This window comes from Carassius auratus, unplaced genomic scaffold, assembly GCF_003368295.1.
Source record: "Carassius auratus strain Wakin unplaced genomic scaffold, ASM336829v1 scaf_tig00008539, whole genome shotgun sequence".
Classification (NCBI taxonomy): domain Eukaryota; kingdom Metazoa; phylum Chordata; class Actinopteri; order Cypriniformes; family Cyprinidae; genus Carassius; species Carassius auratus.
This window is the reverse complement of record NW_020523950.1, coordinates 432,703-454,035: the sequence shown is the minus strand read 5'-3', so window position 1 is coordinate 454,035 and position 21,333 is coordinate 432,703. Positions and strand designations below refer to the sequence as shown.

Here is a 21,333-nt window from a genome sequence, read left to right as displayed (position 1 = left end):
AAACTCCTAAAAGTTCCTAAAACTGAGCAGTGTGTAACACGTGCAGTCTTTTCTTGTAAAGGTTTCAAGTAAACGTACAGTACAACTCCACTGCGTTAGAACTTGTAAAGCCTTGTTACTCAGTTATTTGCTTCTATGTGGGCCCTATTTGTATAATTGCCACATAACAATAACCTGACAAAAAGGGACTTCCTCGAAAATAAAAATGTGTCTTTCATTTATATAGTAATTTAAAGTTACTTTATTGTGGAGTAAACGACGAATAACCGTTTAGTTATAACTTGTTTTTAAATGCGTAGTAAATGTGAGGAGAATGTTTATAGCATGAATAGCGCCTGCACTAAAGTAAACGTACAACAAGGTATTTCCGAGCGGTTATCGTTGTGCATCTAAAAGACAAGCTGTTTACATAATACAACAATCAACGGTAAATATCACGGTTTAACTGTCCCTTTAAAGTGATTCTTCAAAGCTAGAAATGAGTGGACACGCTCGCTTCGTCTCTAGCTTTTTCAGCGGATGTGGTCTCAGCCTAAGAGCAGTCACGTCACGGTGAGTGTGTGTATGTGCGCGTGTGTTGATTGTTCGTTTTGTTGAAGTGTTAGCCGGACTGGAGGAGTACGGACTGACAAACCGTGTTGTGGATCCCAGGAAGTTCTGTCTCCGCTTCGCTGAGCGACTCGATTCTGCTCCGGAACCGGACCTGCAGGATGACCCAGCGGGGCCCGGCCGAGTTTACCCCGCCGCCCGAGTGTCCGGTCTTCGAGCCCAGTTGGGAGGAATTTGCAGACCCGTTTGCATTTATCAATAAAATCCGACCCATCGCCGAGAAAACCGGGATCTGCAAGGTTCGACCGCCGCCGGTGAGTGCTGTGCGGACGGTCTGAAGCGGACCGGCTGAACCGGGCCGGATCTGCGGAGTGATTCTGAGCTCAGTTTAAAGGGAAATGTCTCAACATGGCGGCGCAGTGACAGCATTGCCGAACCGCTTTGTGTGCAGCTATAGGCATCATATCAATTGAATTTCCGAAGCTCTGCCTGGTCTGTGCTCGACCTGCGGACCCGGACGACCCGACATTCTGACTCACGAGTGCAATAACGTCGCTCAGGATCCGCAAACGTCGCGCATATGTGAATATAGTACAAGAAAACGTCACTTTATGGTCACTGTGCGTGTAGTTGACGGCCTGGTTCGGTTCTAGTGCTGGATTAAACGTCACGTTTAGGCTACTCAGTTTCGTTTGCTGATTGTCAGTGTTTATCGTTGATGTAGAATTTTGTGTATCTTTATTATTATTACTATTATTATTATTATGTATATCTAATTATTGGTACTGGTAGTTGCATCTGCATTTTTAGTGACACTGACGAACAGAAACCCCGATAATTACCTCCCCATTTGAATAAAAAAGGCCTTTAATGAGTTCAGTGTACTTTTAATGAGAATTTAATGTAGACAGACGGAAAAAAAACCTCGAGACTAGGAGATACCTGTTAAGGCGGAAATAAACCCTTCCTTTCATTTTCACCTTAGCACATTAATTATATGTTAGTAACTAATAATAATAAAAATGTTTATCATTTGTATTGCCTTTTTTGTAGACTTATAATAAACTAATTATACCATCATCGAGTTATTTTGGTCATATCGAATCCATTCTGTTACAGAAGTGGTTGTGTGCGGATTAGAATAATGCAATTGATTAATCACCCTTTATACCCAGCGACCAAATATAGTTCACATATTAGCCAATTGATCCGCTTCAGTCCTTCGACCTTAATCCGAATCCGAGCTCCTAACTCCCGAACCTGTCTAAACCAGTTTGAGGTTTCCAGTGGTTCTGATGGCTTCTTTATGTTTTATAGGTTATGTGAGTGAACAAGCCCAATGCCACGCACATTATAATTATTAATCTCTGTAGATGATTTTGTGTTTCTGACAGACCGAACATGTTTTTTTACAATCGTTATTTTTATAGATCTCGAAACACATTTGTACGGTTATAGCCATATTTAGTAGTCCTGTAATTTTAAATGCTATGTGCTTGTTTATTGACTGTTGTTGTTCCATCTGTTCTGCGCTCTGGGTCACACTAGCTGGTTCTGATAATGACTTTGGGTTTGATGTGAATCCGGGTTCTTTTATAAATCCATTAAACTCGCAGCTACGTGACGTGATACACGCACGAGGTGGCAGATAAGAGAACGCGTAATTACGTTAAACAAGCGATGATTAACATTTAAAACACGTCAAGCATCATTACAAGACGATGGCTTCGTATCTTAATATCCAAAAAAATGAATGTTTTGGGGGGTTTTATATCTCATAAAGGTTTTAAAGCTGAGCATGTTTTCCAAATGGCTTCTTGCTTTCCAACAACAACATATACGCGTACTGTATTCTGACACATATTAAACTATTCAGACCGTGTGAAGTGATTCACAGGTTCGGTTCGGTCCATAAGCTGCTCCCGAACCAGATGGATGGATGGATTGATGGATGGATAGATGTAGTCCTCAGGCCGGGCGCGTCCTCCATGTTGCGAGCTATGGAGCAAATGAACCATCTGGCCATTTTGTGTCTTTGTGTAACTATGCTGCCTGAACAGCAAACAAGGAAATAATGTGGGCAATGGACTTAATATGCACAGAATTTACCTTAATTTTATGGGTTATATGTAGCTGAGGTAATTACAACGGATTGTGGTGAATATTCTTCGTATGTAGGGCACAAATCGGTATGTATCTAGGTAGATAAACCATATGATCTCATGTACGGAATTTCGTTATGCCATTTGTGTGTTATGAGGCAAGTTCTGAATAAAACTTTTTCTGGTGATGATTACATAATTACACTATTTTATAAATTTATGAAAGCAAACAGAGTTTTAATTCTGAGGCTTAAATGGGTGGTTTTACAACTCATTTTAATTGCAGTGATTGTATCCTGAGGTGCCTTTTTTTGGCTAAGAAAAGGTAACACTTTATTAATTCCAAGAGGGTAATTTTTGGTCCCTTTTAATCCAGGTGTTAATTACATTGTGTTTATCTGAAGACGTGGTTATGGAAGGCTGGAGACAAAGAAAATGTGTTAAACTTTGACTAAAGGGTTTTATATTGGTGATTAAGCTGAACAAAAACCACAGTTCCACCGTTTAGCCCTCTACAGCATGTTGCATGTGAGTGAACGTTTTTTTTGTGTGTGTTTTTTTTGTTTGTTCATTTTTAGCCACTGTTGACATACATTCACAAGATTCTAGACCACAAACCACAGAGCACCAGTCACATTTGTACAGGGTTGTGTTTCAGATCCTTTCAATTAAATTTATGAATGCAAAGAAAATATTTAGTAAAGAAGATAAGACTCTGATTTAGTCTGAATAAAATTTCTTCGGCAACATGTGATGTTGCAGTGTTCTGTGTTTACTAGCCATTGTGTAGATAATTTTGTGTCTCGGTTTAATTAATCAGTGCCCAGTATCCTCTTATCTGTAACATAAAATACAGTCATCTTTTAATCCAAAGTTCCACATTTTTGTGTGTGTGCTGCATGCAAACACATCATTGATGAATACAGAAACCTGCAAAGCTTAATGGATTTAGAAAATCAGAAAGCTAAAAATGAAAATTATGTCTTTGATAAAGCCTCTCGTGTTTTGGCTGTTTGTGTTCCTGACCCCAAGTACTAATTAGTTAGAGCCACAACTCAAGAGCACATGATGCAATTTCAGCTTGCAGTTGATGGGAATGAAGATTTTGTAGAAATATGAACTTTGCTAAAATATATATATATATGTAAAATGCACCGGACTATACCACTGGTTCATTGGTCCCTGTACGATGTCACAGCTGGATTTTGCTGCAAGATGATGACATTGCATATGGAAGTTAAATAAACTCAGATATCAAGCGATTTAAAATATATATCAATAAAAGAATGAAAAAATGTAAGTTTACTAATTGTATGTTTGCTTTGTGTGTGTGTTTAGGACTGGCAGCCTCCATTTGCATGTGATGTTGACAGACTTCATTTTACACCACGAATCCAGAGACTCAACGAGCTTGAGGTAATTTTACAATTCTGCTTTGAGCTAGAAAATACTTTGTACAAGCTTGCATATATTTGTGAGGGCCCAATATTTTAAAATATGTCCACAAATGTTGTGAGACATGTTGAAAACTAATTTGTGAGGTATTGTGAACTGCTCCTTGCTGTTTGGAAAAACAGTCAAATCATCAATCTACTGAAATCAACAGGTTTGTCACAGGGTTGTTAGGTTTAGGGTCAGGGTATAGCAAATATATTATCACCTTTGTCAAAACCATTGTGTCTATGAGATCTTCTCGCTAACATAGTGAACCCGAGGGGGATCGTAAGGTCAATGGTCACTGTCTTGTCAGCAAAATTTGGCCCTTTTGAAGTGACTGATATTAAAATAACACCATCTCTGAGATGCTTAATAATTAACATGGACCATTCAAGATGTTGCTGAATCCTATTTTCTGTTTTTCACACACACACACAAACACAGGCTCAAACCAGAGTTAAACTCAACTTCTTGGACCAGATTGCCAAGTTTTGGGAACTACAAGGATGCACACTCAAAATTCCACACGTGGAGCGGAAGATCCTCGATCTGTACCAGCTCAACAGAGTGAGTGATTCTGTTGGTTAGGCTTCTTCATTGGACTCGGAGTCAGTTTGTCTGATAAATTATGACTTTGTTCAATATTTCTAGCTGAAACCCTTTACTCATACCTGTATGTGTCACAAAGTGATTCATGTAACTGCTGAGTTCTTTATATCTGTCCAAGTGAAACACAAACATTGATGAATATTTATTATGTTTTTGCAATGAAGTCCAACAATCTTTCTCAATCTGCCAGTTGGTTGCAGAGGAGGGTGGATTCGATTTAGTTTGTAGAGAGAGGAGATGGACGAAGATTGCCATGATAATGGGTTTTGCCCCAGGCAAAGCTGTAGGGTCCCACCTGAGAGCCCATTACGAGAGGGTCCTGTACCCGTACCACCTCTTCCATTCTGGGACAAACCTGCTGGTGAGTTTAACATATAAATGCATCAGATCAATATCAGATCACACACTTGGTATAAAGGTTTTAGCAGTCATGCAGGAGGTTTGGTTTAGGAGTCCGGTTACAGATGGTCTGCAGTGTTAAAGCTGGGCTTTTAGGGTTAGAGGTATTAGTTTTCACATTTAAGTCTGTGTATGCTGTGCTTATAAATATGTGGTTATTAAGTGTGTTTTATTGTGTTCTAGCTGCTTGTTTTCTGGATTGTGTGCCAGTCATCCTAGTGTTACTTGTCTTTAGAGAAAATATATAATCAAAATCAATTACTAAAAAGCACAATATGGTATTCATAAACTTTGACACTCCGACACTCCCTTTCATAGATGGGAAGAATCCACCAGTAGGATTCAATATGTATTTAAATAATATATTTTATAATTTTAACAATATTTCAATGTTACAATATATATGTTTCATCAGTTTTAATACAGGCAATGATCATATGCAGATGCATTTGAATATGAAAACAATCTTGGAGCCTGACTAATTTTCTTTCCATTGACTGAATGCTAGACATCTCTGTTAGAGATGTGGTGATCTCTGACCCAAAGATCACTGGCAGTTTCTCTGTAATGTTCAGTGCTCTTTTCTACGTTAGGCTCTTGACCTTGCAGCCAAACTGACAAGTTTTGTGGCACCTCCTGGGCTAGAGGAGGTATGTTTCTGCTTTCCCTATTACCTAATCTGACTATTTAAATCTGCACAGGATGTGATCTCATTATAGGTACCGTGGCAATAAATGTTTCATTTAGTAGTCACTGTGGCTCTTACTGCCATGCTGAATTGTACTCCTGCTCTCAGAAAATCTTTTAAATGTTAAAATTAGTATTTATACTACTATAGTAGTTTTTAAACTCTTTGAGTGTGTGTGTGTGTGTGTGTGTGTGTGTTTTAACTGTTTTTTTTTCTGAGTTTGGGTGACAAATGGCAGTGAAGTGCTGTTTCTTTGACGGACAGTATTCAGCCTGTCCTGACCCTCACAAAACCCCCAGCCGTCCTGCCGAGAGACTGTTGCTGTCATTCTCCTCCTACTACTCCCGTCTTTGTTTGCACTTACTGCTCTTTCTATGTGTTTGTCTTTTTGACTTCTGACGCATCCTTTCTTCCTCCCCTCCCCCCTCACTCCTCCTCTCAACCCACAGAAACTGTGACCTGCTTTCTGTTAACGCCAATCTCTTTACACCTCCAGCTGTTCTCTCTCCTCCCTCTATCCTCTGTCTGTATGTAAATCTGTAATCTGATATGGGTAGCAGACGTAATACAGTTCAGATTCCTTGTAACCGGGAATGTCGAGGATTTCTCTCTGCATGCACTCAGAGATGTCACAATCTTTAAAGCTGGGCTAATAGGTTATTCACACATAAATACAGATTATCTTTGGGGTAGAGGGAAATGATGAAGGTGATTTAGAGGTATTTTCTGAAGTGTGGAGAAACCTGAGGTGACTTTAAAAAGAGCTTTGACTCTTCATTGAATTCTTAAAACATCGAAATCTGGATTAAAAACAGACATAAATTGCTATTAAATTACATTTGCATTGCATTGTAAAAAAAAAACATTCTTCAAGTTCCTATGCAGAATTTCCAAACTGCTCTTTTTTTCCCATGGGATGTCAAACTACCTCTTTTTTTTCTCACTTTATTTACATTTTTCCATATAAACAAAGTATAACATACAATTACAAAACATATACATATCAAACTACTTCTTTAAATGCTGTGGTAATTAATATGAGAGTACTGTAGTTAGGTAACTTTAAGTGTGAAGGGCTCATTTAACCAGTTGAGTTGTTTTCCTTGTTTTCTTCAGTGTCTGCAGAAGGCGTCAGTGGATGATGGAAATGACAAAGATAAAGAGTATAAACCTCACGACCTGCTACAGAGACAAAACATTCATGTTCCACCCAGCGACATGAGCGCACCTGCTAGACGAGCCAAGAGGATGAAAACAGAGGTGAATGTAAACATGCTCAAGTGGGCTAAAATATTGTATGTTTATAATCACAGTCTGCCTCTATTTGGCACAAGTTTGTTTTTCTAATGATCAGTACTGTATATCAGTTTGGATATAAATCACAGTTCAAAAGTCTTTTTATTTAATTTTTTTTTTTTTTTTTTTAATCAGACTCTTTCACTTATCAATCTACATTTATTTGATTAAAAATACTATAAAACAGTAACATTGTAAAATATTGTTACAATTTAAAATTGATTAAAATAAAAAAACTGTTTTCTATTTTAATATATTTTAAAATATCATTTATTCCTGTCATGACAGCAGCCAATACTGCAGTCTTCAGTGTAACAATATTAATATCCTAATATGGTAATTTGGTGCTCGATAGACATTTCATTTTATTTTCAATGTTAAAAACCATTGTCCTGCTTAATTTTATTTTTATTTTTGTAGAAATTTGATTTCCAGGATGCTTTGAATAGAAAGTTCAATAGAACTGCATTTATGAGAAATACACATTTTACCTTGACAGTCAGTTTTGATCCATTTAATGTATCCCTGCTGAATAAAATACATTTATTAAAAAATGTTTGCTGGAATACTGACCTTACTTTTGAATGGTTGGTAGCATGTAATCATTTGTTTCATTTGTTCTCATTGTTAAATGGATATATTTTTGATGGATAACTCCTTTTTTGTGTCTGTAGTCTGGCTGTGTCAAGTCCGAGGGAGGTGAGGAATGTGAGAACAGGCCAAATCTCAGGAGAAGAATGGGTTCATTCGTTGTCAAGCCTGAACCAGGTAAGAACCTTACTTTTGGATCTAACCTCACATCACTCAGATCATTAGCCCAATCTTCATCAGCCAATATTTAGACATTAATCAATAAAGCAAAACAAATGTGTGATTAGCATAGCATTATTAGTCAAGTCAGTGTCGTCATACAAACAAATGTATTTGTATGTGTTCATTAGAGAGGGAGCTTCCTATACAGGTGAAGCAGGAACCTGTGGAGATAAAAGAGATAAATCCTGAACCAGAGAAATGCAAATCACGTTACAAGAAAAACATCCCCCCTCCTCCAGTTAGCACGGTGAGTTTCCTTCCCTCTTTTTATTCAAATGTAAGTTTTGCTGAGCTTTTGTCACAGCTCTCGTGATGGTTTTATCAAAAAGAATAAGTCATGTATATCTCATGTAATGATATATAACTATATGAAAAAAATGGTTCATGTAATTCATTTCAGTTGAGAGAACAGTTTGCCCTAAACTCTTTAAGTTTAAAAACATAATATTTGAGTACTGTGAACTTAAGTAGTTTAAAAAATAAATAAATCATTCTTAATGTTAAATAACTAAAAGGGGTGTTCAAATACATTGTTTAGTAGATTTGTTGTTTTGTCTTCCGTTATTATAGTGCTGTCTGTCTTCCTCTAGGTGGACCTGTATGTGTGTTTAGTGTGTGGAAAGGGGAACGATGAGGACCGGTTATTGCTATGCGACGGTTGTGATGATAGCTACCACACCTTCTGCTTGATCCCGCCCCTCTGTGATGTTCCTAAAGGTGATTGGAGGTGCCCTAAGTGTCTGGCTCAGGTGAATTTTCAAAGCAAACCATAACAGTGTTTGTTCATTATTTAAAGTCAAGAAAAGCAAAAACTGATTTTGAACAGTCAATGTTGCATGTCTAGACACTTTAATCTACTGGACCAATTGATTGACTCATTATTTATGTGTTTCTGCAGGAGTGCAGTAAACCTCAGGAGGCATTTGGCTTCGAGCAAGCTGGCAGGGATTATTCTCTAAAATCCTTTGGGGAAATGGCAGATTCCTTCAAGTCAGATTATTTCAACATGCCTGTTCATGTATGTCTCCTGAGTCTCTGACATTGACTCTCATGAGTATAGATTTACAAATCCAATGTTAAAGCATATGAACTTATTTTGTTGATGTGATTTGTTTTCCTGTGAATATGGTGTTTGTTGTAGATGGTGCCCACCGAATTGGTTGAAAAAGAGTTTTGGAGGTTGGTTGGCACCATTGAGGAGGATGTGACTGTGGAATATGGAGCTGACATTGCCTCAAAAGAGTTTGGAAGCGGTTTTCCAATCAAGGGTGGAAAGTTTAAGGTTGCGCCACATGATGAGGTATAACCGCAAAAAACGATTTTGAAATGTTACTCACAATTTCCATTGTTTATTCATACATAGTACATCCTGTTTCCATCACTGATGTCGTTCTTCTGTGTTGTGATTGACTGGTGTAGAAGTATCTTCAGTGTGGGTGGAACCTGAATAACATGGCCATGATGACACCATCAGTGCTGACCCACGTCACTGCTGATATCTGTGGCATGACTTTGCCATGGCTGTACGTGGGCATGTGCTTCTCCTCTTTCTGCTGGCACATTGAGGACCACTGGAGCTATTCTGTCAACTACCTGCACTGGTAATGAGTGATAAAGCTTAAAAAAAAGGCACATGTAGTAGTGCTGTAGTGCACTGAATGAACTTTTGTCCCCCACAATGGCTTTAAATATGGTTTCTACTCTAAATAAAAACACAGTTATAAAGGAGAGTGTATTTTTATAGAAAAGTGCAAAATAAACTGATATGAGTAAGTTGTCTTGTACACTACTGTTCAGTGTTATTATAAAACATTTTACATTTTTCAGCAAGCATGCATTCATTGCGTTGATTTAAAATGACAAAGACAATGGTATTAAAGTATTAAGCAGCACAACTATTTTCAATATTACTGTTTTGACTGTATTTGTGATTAAATATCATTGTATGTGTGAAGACCCTGTTTGTGTGTTTGCATGTGTTTAGGGGGGAACCTAAGACCTGGTACGGTGCTCCAGGTTTTGCCGCTGAGCAGTTGGAAGCAGTCATGAAGAAACTGGCCCCGGAGCTGTTTGAGTCTCAGCCAGACCTTCTACACCAGCTTGTCACAATCATGAACCCTAATACACTTATGGCCCATGGAGTACCAGTGAGTAACATGTTTATACATGTTATACATGTATAATCACAAGTCACATGCTCACCTGTACCTGTAAGTAACACGCTCCGTTTCTTAGATTTACAGAACAAATCAGTGCGCAGGAGAGTTTGTCATCACTTTCCCACGATCCTATCACAGCGGCTTCAACCAGGGCTTCAACTTTGCAGAAGCTGTCAACTTTTGCACGGTGGACTGGGTGCGGATCCATTCTGCTTTTACATTGTTATTAATATAGATGTTCCTCTTGACAGGTCTCAGAGCTGAATATTTTACAATTATGTTTGTGGGTTTATTTTTTTCTCCCCTGCTCTTTGTGGTTTGCAGATGCCACTGGGGCGTCAGTGTGTGGAACACTACCGCCTGCTGCACCGCTACTGTGTGTTCTCTCATGATGAGATGGTGTGTAATATGGCCATGAAAGCAGACAACCTGGATGTGGTTCTGGCATCAGCTGTGCAGAAGGACATGCGGCTCATGATCAAAGAGGAGAGAGAACTGCGGGACAAAGTCCGCAAGATGGTGAGAGAACACTAGCGAAACCTGTCAAATCTTTATGTGAGATGACACTATAGTGTATTTATTCAGCAGTGCTCATTACTCTTCTCCCTCTGAGAAAATAAACATAAGTAATACTAGACAATACTAAAGCAATTATCCTCACACTTCATGGACTTTATAAGTGTAATACAATGATCTATCTACTTATGTTTATAAAATATAAAACAATCATCCTCTAACTTAACATTAGCGAAATATAATGTAAAGGTGTTCGGTTTATTATTAAGCACATTTTAGCAATTAATTGTGAGATTAACTACAAAATGCTGTGTGTGTATGTATATGTAATATATATATAATATATATAAAAGTGTGTGTCGTGACGTGACGTGTAATATTGGTAATTTTAATAGATTTGAGATGCTAGTTATGTCTGATTGTGCATAATACACATGCAGGCTTTTTCAGCTCCTCTATAAATGATCATTTGTTAACATTCTCTCTCTCTTTAAATAGGGGGTGGTCCAGTCTGAGTTGTTTGAATACGACCTGCTGGCAGATGATGAGAGACAGTGTGTAAAGTGTCGCACCACCTGTTACCTGTCTGCTCTCACCTGTCCCTGCAGACCAGGAGTCCAGGTGTGTCTACACCACGCCCACGACCTCTGCTCCTGCCCCGTCTCCAACTACACACTCAAGTGAGTCTCCACTTCTGCTTTCAGGACTCCTCAATGATCAGTCTACAAGACACTAGAGCTGGCCTTATCTAAAGATTGGATTCTATTTCATTTGATTTTAGATGTACAAAGACGGTTTATTCCTGTTGCTTATGAATGGAAGACACGGCAACACACAATATGGTGGAATAGTCCTTCCTTCTAAATGAAAAAGCCAGTTGCTAATTGATAAAGTCATTGTGTCACTGCAGAGGCCGTTGGATGCTCCCATTTATGACCGCACATGCGCATTGTTTGGTCTAGCCTGAAAAAGATGTCATTTTAACACTATTTTAGCATACGGAACAACATTTACGGGGCAGTTCATTTCAGATTTTGTTGCTGATTTGAAATATTTAATTTCAATACGTTCCGCAGGCAGATTTCAGGATTCCCTCATTCATTTAGATGGGGCTTGCTCTATGAAAATATGAAAAGAGAAAAGATTGAAAAGATTTTCTTTGAAAGGGTCTTTGGTTTCACTCAATTTAATGCTCATCTACACAGTTACCGTTTCACACTGGATGACCTTTACCCGATGATGAACGCTGTGCACCAGAGGGCGGAGTCTTATGATGAGTGGGCGGCAAGGGTGACAGAACTCATGGAAGCAAAGCTTGACAAGAAACGCAGTGAGTTTCAGCATTGAGCACTGAGCACTTCCAGAAGTGATACTCTCATCTTTCTGAATTACAATCCATTTTCAATATGTCTTGTTTATAATCATATTATAATCAACACTTTATTTATATACACAAAGTATGCACAATTCTTTTTTTGATTATTTAATTTAAGACAATAAGAAAATCAAAAAGACATTTTATTTACTTAAATGTACATTATCTCACAGTGTACAGTCTATGGATGGTATGATATTATAAATAAGAAAAAAGTACAAAAAGTACAAAACAGTGTATTAACCTTTTCCTTATATTAATATTAAGCCCACCTTTCACAATCAAAATTTTTATGCACAATCAAGTCCCACGCTATATATATAATTTTGTGTTTTTGTCATAAAATGTAACATCACTCAAGTTAAAAATGTTTGAGTATTATGTCATTAGTTTCATTTCTGCTTCTGGCCTCTCTCTCTCTCTCTCTCTCTCTCTCTCTCTCTCTATCGCTGTAGATGTCACCGTGTTTCGTGCTCTTCTGGGGGAGTCCGATGAGAAGTCGTTCCCAGAGAATGATCTGTTACGTCAGCTGAGGCTGGTTACTCAAGATGCTGAGAAATGCTCGTCTGTTGCCCAGCAACTGCTAAACGGCAAAAGGCAGACCAGGTACCTGCACACAAAACCACAAAGAGACTGGAATGAAATCTACTCAAACGAGCTTCAGTTACAAAACAGTTTAAAACCTAGGGGTTGGTAAGATTTAAAAAATGCTTTTAAAAATAGTCTCTTATGCTGACCAAGCCTACATTTAAAAAAAAATCCAAAATACTGTATAAAAGTAATTATGAAATATTATTACAATTCCAGTGATGGCAAAGCTACATTTTGAGCAACAATTTACTCCAGACTTCAGGGTCACATGATCCTTCAGAAGTCATTTTAAAATGCTGATTAGTGCTTCTTATCAATGTTTAAAACATTTGTGCTGCTTAATATTTATGTGGAAACAATTTTGTGGAAACCCTTTCACTTAACATGCAGTCTTGAAAATGGCAGAGCTCCGATTGCAGAAAAAAAAAGTTTGGTGCATTTCAACTCAAAGACAGTCATCTATACAAATACTTGGACCAAAAAGGTGCAAACATATTCAAGAAGGACCTCTTACACGTTTCAGCTCAGTGTTTTTCTCAATTTCAGGGGAATTTCCAGTGTGGTGAGCTTTGTTTTTCTGCACACATTGGTTTGGTTTGCCCGAAACACACATGGCCTGTGAATTTTGTCTTTCATGCATTTTATTTATGTCTGTCTGCAGGTACCGAACAGGCGGGGGTAATTCTCCTAATCAGCTCACAGTGGAGGAAATGAGATCATTTGTCCGCCAGCTTTATAACCTGCCCTGCAGCCTAACACAAGCACCGCTTCTGAAGGTGACTGACACACACACCTGCACACACACATACACACAGTCGTTTAAAATGCAGGCAATCTTCCTGAAGATTAATGAGGCACAGTTCATCTCTAAACTGCTCATATAATACAAACTATTAACTCTCTCTCAGGAGCTGCTGAACAGCATTGAGGATTTCCAGCAGCACAGTGAGAAGCTTCTTTCTGATGAAGTGAATGCACATTCTGTTAGCGAGATTGAGTCCTTGCTGGAGGAGGGCTCTCAGTTTGACGTGTTTCTTCCGGAGTTGCTGCTGCTACGGGAGCGTTTGGAACAGACCCGGTGGCTGGCCGGAGTTCAGCAGGCAGAGGATCCCCTATCAAACCCCTGCGGTCTCTCTCTGGACAGCATGCGGCGGCTGATCGATCGAGGAGTCGGACTGACACCGCATCCTTCCACCGAGCGCACAATGGCTCAGCTGCAGGAACTGCTCACAGTCTCAGAGGAGATGGAAGAGAAAGCTCAAGCACTGCTGAAGGCCAGGTGGGGACAGCACTCGAATGAAGACTCTTGCAGATAACAGATAACACACAAGCACCAATCTACCCAAGCGCAATCTACTCATTCCGTGGACAGCGCAACTCATCCATTTAAAAGACAATCAATCAATAAAAGGCACAATTTATTTAGTTTACAAAACTAACATAATGAATAATTTAACCTGCCTTTTGATATAGAAAAACGTTTATGAAAACCTAAATTAGTTATGTGCGCAATTGGATTTAACTCGTTACATGCATACGAATAAGATTTCAAAATATTGCACTCCACATATTTTAGTCTGGGGTTATAGTTTGGGAAAATTTCAACAAGTGAATGTGTACATGTCACAGTAACCCAAATATAGGTAAAAATATAAATGACTCCGTAGAATCTGCTGCATTAAGACACGTCGGCATCACAATTCAAGACTTATTCCTCACAAGGCGTCTTCTTCCAAAAACAAAAATTAACCGAGATTAACTTGAATCTTTTTTTTTTTTTTTTACACGGAGGTGATGTGGACATTTACATGTCCGCGCATCTCAACCCGCGTTTTGCGTAGATGATCATCTTATGTGCGAGATGTGCGTGGACACGTTATAGCTAAACTCAGACATGAAAGACTGTACTTTGCGTTGGTTTAATACGGATTATCTGAACAGAGAATATTTATTTTTCGACATGACTGACTATATTTAATTATAGACACTTCAAGCTTTCTTTAGACACACTGTATTTCTCAGGTCATTTTTGTTCATTTTAGTGGCTTGTTTGATTTATTTTACAAAACAAAAAAAGTTTTGTAGATATTGGGAGTTAAGGGTATAAACATAATGGGCTACTTGTGTATTTTTTTAGTCATTATTAAATCAATGAAAGAACTATGAGTTTCTTTTTGTAGTGTGTTTTCTAGGTTTGATAACTTGAAAATTAAAGAGCCAGTAAGATGAAAATTCTAAGCTTCCTATCACTGTTTATAAGTCCTGTACAATAGGTTTAAATCCATCCAAGGTTAAAAAAACATTGTCATTTTGTCAAAATATCATTTAAAAATTACCTCAATTCTCAGAGATCCCCAAACGGTTCGCGCGAAGCTGTTCAAAAGATTCAGTTTCCTTAAACCCCACCTTTCGGTAGCATACTGTGTTCTGATTGGTCAACTAACATAGTCAGTTTTGATTGGTTGTTCCGTATTCAAGCCGCGCGCTTCAGTTTGAATCTGAATAGCGCGTTCAGCGCGGGGGCGTGGTCATGTTAGATATAATGAAGGGAGACATGAAAAACGGACATTGCGTTGTTTTCATATGGATTACTTTATCACAGAATATCTGTTTTCGGCAGCACTTGTTTAGTTTTAAAGTAGACATGTCAAGCTTTCTATAGATATCTCTCTCATGTCTCTTCGTTGAGTATTCACGGAGTTACTTCATTTTAATGACGTGTTTGTAAATGAAGATCGGCACAAACAAAGGCAGCAGACAGCACACAAACTGATAAGACGCTCGGGAGAAAATAAACATATAACTTCATAATCATACTTCGCTTTGTGATTCGGAGATGCTTGTTGGTCTAAATAAAGTTGGTAATGAACCCTCTTTTATGGCCAAATGCTTTGAAAATCACGCCTTGTACTCATGTCATCAGTCATCAGTGAAATGTCGTGAACACAACAAAAGGGATTTGTTGTACTGCTCTGTTATTGTGTTAATTTTTGATTTCCCATCTGTGTGGCTCTTTAAAGTGAATTATTTTTAGAAAGTAAAGTAATTAGTAATCTGATTAATTTTTAAATACAGTAATCTGATTACTTTTTAAATACAGTAATCAGTAAACATTGTTATTTTAGTTATTTAGCACATTTATGGTATTTATAAATATTTTTAATTGGGTTTTATTTTTATATTTTAGTTTTCTGTTCTATTTTTTTTTAAGTGTTATGTGCTTTTGTAATTCGCTTTTTAGCTTCACTTTTTCAGTTTGAGTTTGTCATTTGAATAATTCAGCTTTAACATTATTCTATTTCAGTTAGTTTCCAGGTCAACATTTATATTTTATTTCAGTTGAATTATCAAAAACTATTTGTATACATTTTAGTTAACAATATCAACCATTGTGATGCTTATGTAAGGCCATTGGTCATTGCATATATAAGGTCATTGCAGCGTGAGCTCTGGTCTCAAGCTATAACAAGATCTATTAGAGTGACTGTACAAAACAAAAACCCAAGATCAATTTGAATAGCCAATACATGACTGAATAAGGAAACCAGTTTATTTTGTACACCAGAGTATTTGCATCAGTACAGGGCAAACTGGAGGCTTGGAAATGCAAAGCAGCCTTTTAAAGAGACTGAATTAATTCTTGCATGCTGAGAACCTGCAGGAGGCACCACAAAGTGATTGTGTAATGAACTGAGTGACATTTGTTAATGTTTTCACTTCTTGTTTTAGGCCTCCAGAGAGCTTAGAGACACTCAGCTCTATGTTGACCCAGGTAGACGGGGTACCAGCATACCTGCCAAACTGCCTGCTACTACAAGACACGGTGAACAGGGCTAAAGAATGGCTCCAGGAAGCTGAGGATTTACAGGTTGAGTACTCTACATGAACTATGTATTTTGTATGCATTATATCTGATAGTGTACTATCTCATGTTAATGTTTTTGAAGGTATATCTGGCTGCAGTGTTAATGGCAGGTTTTGTGATTGCTTTTGTTTGTTTGTGCTGGCAGGTTGGAGGTCAGACTCTTGTTCTCAGCTCACTCTCTGATATGGTTCTGAGAGCTCATGCTATTCCTGTGCGTCTGGAGCCTCTGGACCAGCTGGAGGTTCTGGTATCAGAGGTGCAGGCCTGGAAAGAGTCCGTTGCTAAAACCTTCCTCATCAAAAACTCTGCTTTCACGCTGTTGGAGGTTAGACTGGTCATACCATATAAAACAACATTAGAAATATTCTGTTTTTTAGTTCTAGAAAGATACAAAGTTTAAATAATAAACTTCAATGAAGTGATTGAGGGTTGTTTTTTTTTTATTTTGCCCAATTGAAAGAATGCAAATAAATAAATAAAATTGTTTTATATTTATATACTGTTCATCTAAGGATTATAGTAAAAAATATTATGTGTGATTTGTATCTCCATATATAATTGAATGTGTGCAAAAAGCTAAATTTATCTTTGTATTTTAATTCTTAACATTACACAATGAATGAGAATTGGGGGTTTCTATATATATATATGTGTGTGTTTAGCTTATTTTCATATTTCATATTTTATTCGTTTTGATTTTAAGGTGAAATGTAGACTGCAAATGTTGTCATGACATTTATTCATTAACTTTATTTTTGAATAAATGGTTGTTGTCGAGGTTATTCATGGGTCTGGTCACTCGTGCAGGTCTTGTGTCCCCGATGGGAAGTGGGCAGCTCTTTGAAGAAGAAGATGAGGAAGGTGAAGGGAGAGTGTGTGTCATCAGGGAAGAAGAAGCTTGTGAAGCTGGACAGTATGAGTGACGTTGAGAGAGCACTTTCAGACAGCAAAGACTCTGCGTCTGCTGTGAGTTCACCATACGGTACATTCCAGAATAATGTCAGATAAACGAAATGCTTCTCTTTCTCATTTACTCTCTCTCTCTCTCTCTTGTAGATGTTTACCCTGGCTGAGGTTCGTTTAAAAGAGCAGGAGTCACTATGCTCTCTTCGTGCAGCTAATGAATCAAAGCTCCTGCCTACAGCGGACTGCGCAGCTCTCAGAGTTTGTGTGTGTCAGAAACCACCCATGGGTGCCATGCTGCAGTGCGAGCTGTGTCGAGATGCTTTCCACAGTGTGTGCGTACGTGGGCCCTCCGATCCCCTTGACCCTGAAGCCTGGCTCTGTCCATTATGTCTCCGATCGACAAAGCCCTCACTGGCCAAGATCCAGTCCCTGTGGTCATCACTGCAGCGGATCCGTGTGCGTCTCCCAGAGGGTGATGCTCTACGCTACATGATCGAACGCACTGTCAGCTGGCAGCGACGGGCACGAGAGGTCATAGACTCGTATGATCACTCTCTGACCTCTCAGGTTTGCAGAGGAGCTTCACCTACACAGAGCCACAGGACCACTGGGCACAAAAGAAAGGTTAGACATTATATCATGGACTGATAGCAGTTTGATGTCTGGTTTTCAAAGTCTGCTATTTTTATTATATTTTATTATTGTTTTTTATTCTATAAATATTAGTGTTATGTCATTTTTGCTTACTGCCTGTCAATAAAGAGATGTTTTTTTATTGTATCAGCTGTGTGGATCTCCATCTCAGTGTCAGGACTGGGGTGTTTCTGGGCAAGAACAGTCTGTGTTTTACACGGAGCAGCGTTGTATCCCTCTACAAGGTCTGTATCATTCACGCATACAAACAAACTCAAAGAGCATTTTCATATTTTCTGAAAGTCACTGTGCAGCTGACTGCTTGTGTTTTCTAATGAAGCTGTCTGTGTCTATGTTCCAGGTCTCAGTTCAGAGTTGGAGGAACTGATGGTGGAGGGATTGCTCCTGCAGGTTTCTGTCCCCGAGACCCAGCAGCTCTACAGACTTCTGCTGTCCGGCCCCCCGACTACAAACACATCCCACACAGAACACACACCCTACCTCACACCAGAACACTCCTCACCACAGAGAGAGGTTAGGAGTGCGAGGCTGTGCATGCAGCACTTCTTTAAACCTATTTAATGATTAAAATTGAGTCACTAATTCAAAAGAACAATCAAGTAGAAGATCTGTTTTCCTCATGGGCGTAATGTGTGTGAACTTTGAGACCGACCAACCCAGAGCTCAAAGATCAGCAAATATTATATGCTTCTGTAGGAGCCAAAAGTCAGTGTGAATTCAGCTTCGTGTTTGATAGATGAAGCACAACACTTGCCATATTCCTGAAGAGAACGCCTCCTTGGATCCGCCAATCAAAAAGGAAGTTGCTGTTACCATGGAAACGAGAACCATGGCAAAAGAGCTCAGCAGCAACTTCCCACTCCCATAAAACATGAATTACAGAAGTGAATCAGTTCCCTGATTCCTCAAACAATGCACATTAAATCAAATATTTAGCAAAACACTTCAAATATAGTGTATTGTATACTTAGTATTAATAAATTAGTAATTCTATGTTGTACTGTTGCTTTTTGATTTCAATACATATTTTGTTAGTCTTTTACTTTGAAGCTGCTTGCTTCAAAACAGACTTTGATGTTGTGACTTATGTTGGAGCTGGCTGGTTAAACTGATTGTTTTAAACTATTTAAGGATATATATATATATAATATATAATATAATATAATTGAGTGTTTTTATTTAATCCTTAAGGAAATTTAATGCATAGTTTTTTTTGTGTGTGTGTGGAAATCATGATGCAATGTTTTTCCAGGATTCTTTGAATGGAAAGTTCTGTTGAACAGCATTTTTTTTTTTTAACAATTGAATGCATCCTTGCTGAATAAAAGTATTAATTTAATGTTTAGGAACTTGTTTAGGAATTTCAATTCATTAATTCTCTCTGTCTTCCTCTTTGCTCTCTACAGGGAGATGCAATCACTTCAGCAGAAAAGAAAGCCAAGCGGCGAATGAACAGAGAAGAGACCGAGATCAGGGATAGAGGGATAAAGCCGAAAAGCAAGAAGCAGCGGATGGGTACAGAGAAGCGGAGAGAGAGGAAAGAGGCATCTGTCTCTGCGTCAGACGTGTCTCAGTCAGAAGACTCTGAAGAGGATATGACCCAGTGTCCAGCAGAGAGCTGTCTCCAGCCGGAAGGAGAAGAGGTGGGCAAGTGAACGTAGTGTATAGACCGTGTGTGTGTGTGAGTTTGAATGTGTTTTGACTGGTTTCTCTCCGTTTCAGGTGTACTGGGTTCAGTGTGACTGCTGTAACCGCTGGTTCCATATGATATGTGTGGGCGTATCAGCAGAACTCGCAGCCCAGGAGGATTACATGTGTGTGACCTGCAGCACAACCAACACAGGCCGCCGGAAGTGAGTCCGATGAGGAAGGCACCTGGTCTCTCACTTTATCCTCCTCCATCCCTTCTCCTGGATGTGTAACCGACCCTCCCCGTTCCCTAACCTATGACCTCTGACCTTTGTAACAACGGTGCTATTTTGCTCTTTGTTGGACACTGTTGTCCTGAATGATACTATTTGGTCACTTTTTTGTATTTTTACAGCTTTTTCCCTTCTGTCGAACTGTTTGTGTTTGTCTAAAACAATAAATATGCTAAATGCTGAATGAATATAGAGGTGCATGGGTTTGTGTTTGTGTTGCTTTCTGGCGTGGAGGAGAGACGCTCTCGTGAATCGCAGCGAGGGTCGTCTCTTTTGCATGCACGGTCAGAAATGCCACAACACAGGACAAACGAACAGTTTTCACCAAATACAATAAATAATAAATACAGAGAAATTATTTTTTGAAAACTTGCCGTTTCAGTACACGGGCATCTGGGATTCTCTCCGTTGTGACGTTTTATTTCCTTTTGTAGATTAGTTTTATTTATCGGAGCAATAATGTTGTTTGTAAGTTTCAGGAAGTTTCGGTGGTCTCAGTTGTGTTGGTGCTTTTAGAGATGGTGGTCAAATATTCAGGATATGTAACAGACAAACACGTCAGGATTGTAGCAGACAGAAGAGTGTAATGAACTGCCACAAAACCTGCTCAAGTAATTTTGGGTGGGTGGGTGAGGGGGGTGGGGGGTGTTAGGGTATGAGGTTTGAAAAGCTTGTTAAAATGTCCCAATTTCTAGTGTGGAATAAAACTCCTTGTTCTAATATCAGACAAAGTTTCTTCCCTTGTTTTTTCTCTTTTTTTTGTGATCACTGGTATGTTGGTGCTTCTGATTTCTTTACACTAATCACAGATTAGTGTTGTTTTAATTTTATTTATACTACTGTAGTATTTATTAATATTTTGATTTAGTTACTATTTATAGGGTTACTATTATATATACTATTTAGTTTTAATTTTAGGATTTAGTAATTTTTTTAATTACTTTTTTTTTTTAGTTTTAAAATATTAATATTTTCACATTCACAGAGAGACAGATTAACTCAACCTTCAGTTCCATCTATTTGCTACCAGTAGTTATTAATTTAAATTTCAACGTTTGAATACAACTTCTAAAAATAAGTTGACTGCTTGCCTGTAGTTTTTAGGCAGTTTGTGAACTGGTAATAGAGACAGTATTGAAAATCAGATGTCGAAAATCGATCGAGCAAATTGTTTATTTCTACTACCCAGTGCTGGTGAAAGCACTGCCATCTAGCGGTGATTCATGTGCATGTCACTTCATGTGGCAGCAGAAGTCCAAGTCCACCAAAAACAAATAAAAGCAAGTTTCTTTTATTTTTACTACAACTAATTTAGTGTTCATGACTTTCAAGACTACGGTATTCATAAACACATTCAACACACAAAATTAATGTCGCACAGAAAAGCAGGATTTATCAAAAGAACCGCTGATATATTCAGGTATAGGATAATCCAAACAGAGCAGAAGGTGA

General features: G+C 38.4%; 1 protein-coding gene across 3 annotated transcripts; it reads left to right on the top strand.

Annotated features, from left to right (window-relative positions):
* The first annotated feature begins 429 nt into the window (after positions 1–429).
* Positions 430–20,515, top strand: LOC113072091 (lysine-specific demethylase 5B-B-like). Of its 3 annotated transcripts, none has more exons than XM_026245234.1 (28): positions 430–552; positions 3,990–4,067; positions 4,533–4,655; positions 4,888–5,058; positions 5,690–5,746; positions 6,901–7,044; positions 7,755–7,848; positions 8,022–8,140; positions 8,484–8,642; positions 8,792–8,911; positions 9,035–9,193; positions 9,313–9,494; positions 9,878–10,040; positions 10,129–10,248; positions 10,377–10,571; positions 11,067–11,248; positions 11,774–11,898; positions 12,399–12,549; positions 13,196–13,310; positions 13,443–13,813; positions 16,264–16,402; positions 16,545–16,724; positions 17,207–17,365; positions 17,456–17,929; positions 18,090–18,183; positions 18,300–18,472; positions 19,366–19,602; positions 19,682–20,515. In XM_026245234.1, exons 1-28 carry the CDS (start codon positions 520–522, stop codon positions 19,814–19,816), a joined length of 4,452 nt encoding a protein of 1,483 aa, XP_026101019.1. In that variant the 5' UTR covers positions 430–519; the 3' UTR covers positions 19,817–20,515. The 3 variants fall into 3 exon arrangements, with proteins under 3 accessions (XP_026101019.1, XP_026101017.1, XP_026101018.1); XM_026245232.1 differs by lacking the exon at positions 430–552 and adding an exon at positions 559–863; XM_026245233.1 differs by lacking the exons at positions 430–552; positions 5,690–5,746 and adding an exon at positions 559–863.
* Positions 20,516–21,333: the final 818 nt, after the last annotated feature.